Source organism: Tenrec ecaudatus, chromosome 12 (assembly GCF_050624435.1).
Source record: "Tenrec ecaudatus isolate mTenEca1 chromosome 12, mTenEca1.hap1, whole genome shotgun sequence".
NCBI classification, from domain to species: domain Eukaryota; kingdom Metazoa; phylum Chordata; class Mammalia; order Afrosoricida; family Tenrecidae; genus Tenrec; species Tenrec ecaudatus.
Window position 1 is genome coordinate 35,047,142 of NC_134541.1, and position 9,770 is coordinate 35,056,911.

Consider the following 9,770-nt stretch of genomic DNA (forward strand, 5'->3'; position numbering starts at 1 on the left):
TCTGCTGTGTGCTGCGGGTTGATTCCACTTCTGGTATTTCTCTCTGAGAGAGTAGACTTGACCCAGGGTGTTGCCTAGTCTGGACATCTCTTCTGAAACAGCAGTGGGTCTTTCCTCCCTTCCGGTGGTTGTGTGGATTTGAACCACCAACCTTTTAGTTAGAATCTGAGCACTTAACTGCATTGCCACCCGGGCTGCATTAACATGGTCCCATTTACAGCCCCATTGCAGGCATCCACCAAAAGTATTATAATGAAATGTATTAAAACGTGGAGTTAAAAACCCAAAAAGGGGGGGAGCGGCTGAGTCGGCCCTTTCTGCCCGCTCCCCCCTCCCCCCCGAGCGCTGCTCCGGCTGCACCGCGCTCGCTCAGAGCTCCGGGCTCCTGCTAAGCTAGCGCCGCCGCTGTCTCCCTTCAGCCGCCATCATGATCATCTACCGGGACCTCATCAGCCATGATGAGATGTTCTCCGACATCTACAAGATCCGGGAGATCGCAGACGGGCTGTGTCTGGAAGTGGAGGGGAAGATGGTCAGTAGGACCGAAGGTGCCATCGATGACGCCCTCATTGGGGGTAATGCCTCAGCTGAAGGCCCCGATGGTGATGCAGCAGAAAGCACCGTGGTCACTGGTGTTGATATTGTCATGAACCATCACTTGCAGGAAACCAGCTTCACAAAAGAAGCCTACAAGAAGTACATCAAAGACTACATGAAATCAATCAAAGGCAAACTTGAAGAACAGAAACCAGAAAGAGTAAAGCCTTTTATGACAGGTGCTGCAGAACAAATCAAGAACATCCTTGCAAATTTCAAAAACTACCAGTTCTTTATTGGTGAGAACATGAATCCAGATGGCATGGTTGCTCTGCTGGACTACCGTGAAGATGGTGTCACCCCATATATGATCTTCTTTAAGGATGGCTTAGAGATGGAGAAATGTTAACACAGTGGGCAACTCACGACCGATGCCTCATCCCGACTGGCTGCTGTTCATCCACACGACACCAGGACTTAGACAAAAGGAACTGATATCATCGTGAGCTCTTCATTTACTTTTGACCCTGATTTATTTGGAGCGGAGGCTTTTTTTTTTTTAAAGGAAAAAAGAATGTCGTGTAGGTTGTCTAAAATAAAATGCATTTAAACTCAAAAAAAAAACAAAACCCAAAAAGGAAGAACGTGCTCAGCATATATCAAGACGGAAAAAAAACAAACAACTGAAGAAAAAAAGTTCAAGGCTCAAGTTGCAACATTGGAAGATTCTATTGTTCAAGAGGAGCCCTGATGGCTTAGTGGTTATGAATTGGACTGCAAGGTCAGCAGTTCACAATGGGACTTTTGATTCCTGTAAAGAGTCACAGGCTCAGAAACTCATAGTTCTACCCTGTCCTATAGGATCGTTATGAGTCAGCATAGATTCAGTGGCAGTGAGGTTGGTTGGTTGGCTGGTTGGCTGGCTGGCTGGTTATTATTCAGAAGTTCTGGTTGTGCAATGGGTGCACATGGAGCTGCTAACATCAAGGTCAGCAGTTTGAACTCACCAGTCCCTTTGCAGGAGAAAGATGAGGCTGTGTATGCCTGTAAAGGTTTAAAGTCTCGGAAACCCAATGGGACAGTTTCACCCTGTCCTATAGGGTCGCTATGAGTTGGGATCCACTCAATGGCGGCAGCCAGTTGGGACTTTTGGAGCTGTTGTTAAGGAGCCCCAGTGATGCTTTCAGGTAAGCGTGGACTGTTTACCAATATTGGAAGATTCTATGGACAAAGTATTAAACGATATAGGAAGCTTCAGGAGAGTAAGGAAGGCAGTAGAAGAATGGATAAAGGAACATTGGTCCACACACGATGGAATGCTAAGCATCACTAAAGAATAATGAAATTGCGAAGCATCTCATGGCATTGATGGATCTGAAGGACAGTACACCGAGTGAAAGTAGCCAATCACAAAAGGACAAATATTGTGGGAACCCACTGTTATAAATAAGAAAGTCAAGACAACGATTCTCATACCAAAGCAAACAGACTTTGACAGTTACCGAGTGGGAGAGGGCATGGGAGGGAAGATGAGCAGTCAGCTAGAGAGTACACAGCTGCTGTCGTGGGGGGAGGGGAAGATAACTCTCCACAAGAGGGAAAAGAGGAAACAAAGGAAAGGGGTAGGGCAAGCTATTGGGGGGAGGGTATGAAACTAGTTTTAAGTTATGGAATACAAAATTGATTATCTAAAATACAAACCCCACCAAATATATGATGAAAAATAAATAAAAAGATGGAAGGAATACGTAGTCAATGTCCCAAGAACTGGCCAACATCCAACGATTTCAAAAGGTAGCAGATGATCAAGAAGCAAGGATGCTGAGGGAAGAAAAAAAGTCCAAGCCATATTGAAAGCATTAGCAAAAAGCAAAGCCCCGGGAATTGACAGACTATCAATAGAAATGTTCCAACAAGATGATGAAGCACTCACTTCCGGCCAGGAGGACATTTATGGTATCTGGCCAACTGACTGGAAGAGAATCATATTTGTACCCACTCCAAAAGAGATCACCTAAGAGAATGGGGAAATTACCAAATAATATCAATATCACAAGCAGTAAAGTTCTGCTGAAGATCATTCAGCAAAGGCTGCAGTATTCCATGGACAGAGAGCTTCCAGAAATTCAAGCCAGGTTCAAAAGGGGACATGGAAGGAAGGATATCATTGCTGACGTCAGATGGATCTTGGCTCAAAGCAGAAAATACCAGAAAGATGTTTACTTGTATTTTGCGCACAGTGCAAAAGCATCCAGCTGTGTGGATCATAACAAACTGTGCATAGAATTGAGATGACTGGAATTCCAGAACGCTGCACTGTGCTCATGCAGAACTTGCATACGGACCAAGGAGGGGTCTTCTGAACAGGAGGAGAATACTGAGTGGTTTACATCAGGAAAAGTGTGTACTAGAGTTGTATCTTTTCACCAAACATTCGATCTATATGCTGATCAGACAATACAAGAAGCTGGACTACATGAAGAATCAGCATTAAGAGTAGAGAACGACTTCTCAAGTAGAAGGAAAAGTCTTTGAAAACGATGATGGCAACATATGTACAAATGTGCTTGAGACAGTGGAGGGATGGATGGATTGTGATAAGAGTTGTAGGAGCCCCCAATAAAATGATTTTTAAAAAGAGTAAAGAAAGATTTATTAGCAACTAATGATACACAGATAACACACCTTTACTTGCTGAACGTGAGGAGGACTTGGAGCCCTTGCTGAAGAAGATCTAGGCTCCACATCTATTGAGCACCACATTTGACCCAGAAGCATTTGCTCTCTTGAATTTCCCTCCCTGGAAGGCTCTCCCTCCACCTGTATGCAAATCCCAAAGGTTCCCCAGGTAAAGTGTCACCTCCCTCCACGTCACCAGAGCCACTGCTCCAGAGGGTTCCTGCAATGAGGTGGGATGGAGGACACTGTACCAGGCAATTCTGGATGGGGGTACTTGGCAAGAGGTCCCCTCAGCAGTCCATTAGGTGTGGGTCTGTGTGAGTGTGTCTCTGTTAGTGTGTCAGCTTGGTGTGCATGAGGGCGCCTGTGCATCTCTGTGTGAGCATGTCTCCTGGAATGTCTGTGTGGCTGTGTATGAATTACATTTGTGTGTCTCTGCGCCTGTCTGTGTTTATCCGTCTGTGAGTGTGGCTAGGAACCTTTTGACAGGGGCTGGCAGGCCTTGATCTTATTCCAGATGTTGAACCAAGCCAGAGAGAACTGACAGCGTGAGAGTATGGGGAGGTGCTACGGGTTGCATTGCCCCCCATCCTCACTGTGTGTTGAAATCCTTACCCCTGGGCCTATAAATAACTGCTTGTCTCCCTGGTTACACATTGGGCTTGAATCCACCATTCCTCAAGAGAAAGAGATGAGGCTTTCTGTTCCCCTAAAGATTTATAGCATCCGAAACCCTTTAGAGCAGTGGTCTCAACCTTCCTAATGCCGCCACCCTTGAATACAGTTCTTCATGTGGTAACCCCACCCATAAAATGATTTTCATTGCTATTTCATAACTGTAATATTGCTGTTATAAATCGGGCGACTTCTGTGAAAGAGTCATTTGACTCCCAAAGGGGTCGCTACCCACAAGTTGAGAACTGCTGCTTTATAGGAACGCTGTGAGTTGGAACTGAATCAATGACTGTGGGTTGGGGTGTTGCTTGTAAGTGCTGTTGATTGGGTTCTGGCTCACAGCGACCCCGTGCACAACAGCAGGACACACTGCCCAGTCCTGTGCCGTCCTCATGGTGATTGTGTTTGAGTCCATTGTTGCAGCCACTGTGCCAATCCTCCTTTTCGATACCCTTCCATTTTCCCAAACATGATGTTCTTTCTCCAGGGACTGGTCTCTCATGATAACAGGTCCAAAGGATGTGAGATGAAGTTTCACCAGCCTTGCTTCAAGATCTGCACTGGGCTGGGATGTTTCTTAATATACAAGTGCTCTTTGACATAAAGCTCTCTCTTAAATACATAGGAGTGTCCTGAATTTGTTTCTCAATAGATGTGGAGCCTTGATCTTCTTCAGCAAGGGCTCCAAGTCCTCCTCACGTTCAGCAAGTAAAGGTGTGTTATCTGTGTATCATTAGTTGCTAATAAGTCTTTCTTTACTCTTTTTAAAAATCATTTTATTGGGGGCTCCTACAACTCTTATCACAATCTATACATCCCTCCACTGTCTCAAGTACATTTGTACATATGCTGCCATCATCGTTTCAAAGACTTTTCCTTCTACTTGAGAAGTCGTTCTCTACTCTTAATGCTGATTCTTCATGTAGTCCAGCTTCTTGTATTGTCTGATCAGAATATAGATCGAATGTTTGGTGAAAAGATACAACTCTAGTACTAACTAACATAAGGTCCTTCATCTCCAAACCCACAATCCTTGTGGTTGGAGGCCACTGCCCAGCATCTCCAAGAAGGCCCGGATTAGGACAGGATGGGGGCTGGGAGCCCTGGAAGGGCTCCTTCCATACAGGCAGGAAGGGTTCAGAATGACCCCCTTTCAGGAAGATATGCTCCTGCCTGAGAAGCCTTCCCTCCTTTGGTCCAAACATCCCAGTTCTGCCCATTCTGGGGAAAGACCTAGAAGGGGAGCGGCAGGGTAGGGACTGAGACGCGGAGGGTCTGAGCCAACAGGCCCTCCCTCTCCAGGCGAGGCCCTGGACCCCGGCCAACCCCCAAGGTGGGCCCGTTGAAGGGGGGCGGCCATGGGGGAGCCCCCTCCGCAGCTGGGCCGAGGGAGGCCGCCGAGGGGTCTGGCATTCCTCTTCCCTCCACCTTCCCTGCTCACCCTGGCTCCCCACACCCCTTCCCGTGCTGCGGGCAGAGAAGGGGAGGCGTCGCCGGCGGGGAGGGGCGCGGGCCGGTTGGGTGGGCCCCTCGGTGAGGCCTGCGCTCGCAGGCCCCGCCCCAGCCTCGCACATCTGGGCCTGAGCGCGGCCATCCGGACTGGGGAAGGGGCGGGCGCTGCGTGGAAGCCCCGGGCTGTGGGGCTGGGCGCACGTCGAGGGCTGCGGGAGCCAGGCGGCCGCACCTAGGAGAGCTGTCCAGAGAGTAGAGGTGAGGTCTGGGTGGGCGAGGGCGGTGGGCCGGGGATCGCTGTCCTACTGAGCTCCCCTGAGAGGCTGGGGACTGTCGTCTTGGACTGTAGGCTGAGACCCCCACCGAAGCCTTCCTGAGCCTGAGGGGGCCGGATGGGACAGAGCTCCAAGCTCTCTCTTCAGCAGAGCCACTGGCTCCGGAAGGAGGGGAGGGGCTGTGACCTTGGCTCCCATCTGGGCTTTGGGTGCCCCATTCACGTTCCCCTCCAGGCCCTGAAAGACTCCTGTGCCGGGGGTGGAGGGACTGGGAGGGGGGTGATCCAGGAGAACTGGTGTGAGCTGGGGCCAGCTCAGGGGAGCCCATCTATAGAGTGGGGTGCCTAGGCTTCAGGTGGAGTCTTAGAGCTTGGACGGAGTGTCTCTGGGACCCCTTGGGGTCCAGAAAGTACAGAAGAGGGCCCGGGGCCTTGAGGTGTGGTCGGCTCTGGTTTCTCTCCGTGAGGTCAGCTTGGTAGTCCAGGTGGTGGAGTCGCAGCCGTGTGTGTGTGTGTGTGTGTGTGTGTGTGTGTGAGAGAGAGAGAGAGAGAGAGAGAGAGAGAGAGAGAGAGAGAGAGAGAGAGAGAGAGAGAATGGGAGGGCCAGATGTGTAAAGTATGGACTCCCAAGGGAACAACCCCGGCGCTGGAGCCCCAGGACCTGAGAGAGGTAAGGGGGCCTGTAGGGCAGGGGATGGGAGGGCCCGGGGTTGTTTATGAACTGGCTGCTCCGGTGACGAGGACCCAAGGGGGTGGGGCAGGATGTATGGAAAGGACAGTTGAGGACAGGGAGGGACCACAGGAGGCCGTTTCTGGCACCCACTGATCCAGCACAGGAAAGAGACAGCCTCCCCATTCCAGCCTCCTGCCTGTGGTCCCCTCTCTTTGAAGAGGTCTCTCTTTAGAGAAAGGGTGGGGCAGCCCTCCAGTGCCATCGCTGATCTGCCTACTGCCCTTGGTTGGCACAATCTGTGGCTTGGGAGAAATGCCTGTGGCCTCTCTTAGCCTGCTGATAGAATCCTGCTCCCCTGATGGAATCCTTTCCCACGGAAGGGCTGGCGGGATGCTGTGCCGATAACAGCAGATAGAAGAGACTGGATCCCCAGGGAAAGGATGCCCGCAAAAGGGGTGAAGGGGGTGCCGAGCAAATTTCAGGATGGGCTAACAGCTGACATAGGCATGTGCAGTGGTCAAAAGCCTATCAAAGCCATCTATCTACCCCCAGGGTTCTAGTGCTAGAGGTGACGAGAGCCTGAATGCCCCCATCCCAGAAAGACATTCTCAGAGGATTCTCTTCATCAGGCAAAAAGCCCTAGCCTTTGTGAGTCAGGGGGTGGGGGGTAAGAGTGGGGGGTGTCACTCTGAGATGGGGGTCTCCATTGGGAACAGTGATTCAGGCATACCCTGCCCTGGTGCCCTATAGCTGGTTGATCTCCCCTATTGTGTGAAAGCCAGGTCAGGGGTCAGGCGAAGCTGAAGGTTAGAGGTCAGTAATGAGGCCAAGGGTTAAGAATCAGTCCCTGGGTGGTGCGGGGTCAGTCCATGGGCAGGACCACGGCTCTGTCTGTCTGTGGAAAGGAGAAGGATACAGCTGAGGCAGCGTTAGTCATGTGCTGGTAGCCAGGAAACAGATGCTGTCCCACCCGGTTCTCTACGCATCTCTAGTCCTGAATTAAGGGGGCCCTTGGGGTGAGATCTGCCCCCCACCCCATTTCCAACCTTGGACTCAGCTCAGACCCAGCTTTGGAGAGCTGCTGTTCTGATCACAGTGGTCAGTTTTCTCCTGGAATGTCTATGGGGGTGTGTATTGGTGGGGGGCATTCCAAGAACATGCAGGGCACATGTGTATGTGTGTGTCTGTTAGCCCTTTCCACCTCCACCTCTCGAGCAATCAGCAAGATCCTCTTCCTTTAACACTGATGGATACGGGTCTTCTCTCCCTCCCTAAAGAACTCAGTACAACTAGAAGCAACATCTCAGTAAGACCAGAAACTTCCATCAGGAGACTCGTCAGGGTCCACACCGTGAAAGGAAAGAACACTGCTCACATCCAACCAACTCTTTGTCTTTACCAGCCATGTTCCATAGCTGGGCTGGCTGGTCCTCATAAGCCTCCTGTTTGACCCATTTTAAAGAAAAGGGTCCCAAGGCACACAGAGATGGTGGGATGCATTTAAGCCAGTTGCCAAAGCAGGCCAATGTAGAGACTCTCATTGTGTCACACACCCAATATGACACACGGTTTGAACATGAAATCAAGCTCAGAATGACAAACATAAAATCTTTTTTCCCCTCCCAATTCTAAACTGTTTCTCCTTCAGATACAATAGCCTGGGTCCGGAAAACCTATTCATTCATTCATTCAGTAAAATTTTTTCCCAGAGCTTGGCACAAAGAATGTTTTGGTGTCTGGTGAATAATTGTAACAACCTACAAAGAGATGCCAGCTCCTCCCTCGTGGCTGTAATACAGGGGTACACTGGTAAATGTGTTGTGACCAACACCTCCAAATGGAAACAGGCTGATTTGTAGTGTAAATTCTTATAGTGCAAATACTTTTGGCGGTCTAGAAATCAAACGATGCATTGCATTGGGCAAACATGCTGCACAAGACCTTTGAAGTCTAGACAAGCCAGGCTGTCGCCTAAAGGACTAAGATATTCCTAACCCAAATTATGGTATTTTCAGTGGTGCCATATACGTAGCAAAGTTGAGCTCGGAATCAGGAAGACTGAAGAAGAACTGATGCATTTGAATCGTGGTGCTGGTGAGGAATAAGAAAAAAGTATCTTGGACTGCCAAAAGTACGAATAAATCTGCCTGGGAAGAAATGCAGCCAGACCACTCCCTGGAAGCGAAGATGGCGAGACTTCGTCTCATATACTTTGGACATGTTATCAGAAAAGACGATTTTGGTAATGTAGGGAGTCAGTGGTAAGGCAGAAGACCCTCCGTGAGATGGACTGACTCCGTGACTGCAGTTACAGGCTCAAACCTAACCATGGTGAGGATGGCGCAGGACGGGGCAGGGTTTGGTTCTGTTGGGCATAGGGTCACTGTGAGTTGGAGCTGACCCGGGGGCACCTAGCGACAGATATTTCTACCATCACCGTTGCCATGTCAAGCTACCAATGTGACGTCGCTGAACAGAGAAGAATGACTTGGGAAGAGGTACACAGAACCGTCTCTCAAGAGCTTTTGATTGCCTATCCCTGGTTCCTAAAGTCCCACCCCTCAATTAATTTTCCCTTCTCTCAGCATCATCCAACTGAGTTCCCACAATGAGCCTCTGTCATGCCCAGGACTCTGACTTTCGGACATCCCCCTGTGCATCTCCAATGACAACAGGACTGCATGCGTCCAAAGAGTCCATGGGTCTGATCATGCAGAATCACAACTGTCAACGAATCTAGGTGTCGGTTCACCATGGGGCTGGATGTGTGTGGACTGTGTACGACCATGGGTGTTTGCATGTGGAGTTTGTGGCCCGGCCCGGACTAATGCTCAGCTCTGTGACTAGGTTCCATTTGTAAAATTCCCTGATCAGGCTACTGGCTGCAGAAAGTGAGTGGGCAGCTCACACCTCTGCTTGGGGGACAGAGCCACGTAGCCCACAGCTAAGTTCAATAATAGCCTCCAGGATCTGAAGCCTGGGCCCAGAGTACCCAGCTCAGCAGCACTCGGGAAATTTCAGGGTATGAGTATACACCTTAATCCCCGAGATCTTGTTGATATGTACATTCTGCTCTCGGTCGGGCACTTCTGACAAGCTCCCAGGTGATACCGAGGCAGCTGATCCTGAGTGTGCACTTTGACACTAAAGCTGGGGGATGGTGATGATTACCTGGCTCTCAGAACTTTACAGACACAAGTTCAAGCTCTGCCCATATGGGAAACCCTAGAACTTTTACTATTGAACTTAGCTGTGGGCTAAGTGGCTCTGTCCCCCAAGCAGAGGTGTGGGCTGCCCACTCACTTTCTGCGGCCTGTAGCCTGATCAGGGAATTTTACAAACCCTTCCTTGCTTCCTTCAAGCTCCATCTGCGGCCCTCACCTTTGCTCGTGATCTCAGCCAAGCTTCTCAAAAGGCCCACTTCCTTCCCTCACCTCTTGCTCTCTCCTCATCCACTGGCCACCTCCTGTCCCCATCTCA

The 9,770-nt window shown here is 50.0% G+C and overlaps 1 protein-coding gene across 1 annotated transcript; it reads left to right on the forward strand.

The window, feature by feature from the left end:
* Positions 1-354: 354 nt before the first annotated feature.
* LOC142462242 (translationally-controlled tumor protein-like) lies at positions 355-1,148 on the forward strand. The gene has a single exon (XM_075563942.1). The coding sequence runs from the start codon at positions 428-430 to the stop codon at positions 944-946; it is 519 nt and encodes a 172-aa protein (XP_075420057.1). The 5' UTR covers positions 355-427; the 3' UTR covers positions 947-1,148.
* The last annotated feature ends 8,622 nt before the right edge of the window (positions 1,149-9,770 follow it).

Coding starts and splice junctions, on each gene's coding strand:
- LOC142462242 (XM_075563942.1), top strand. CDS start 428: ATGATCATCTACCGGGACCTCATCAGCCATGATGAGATGTTCTCCGAC.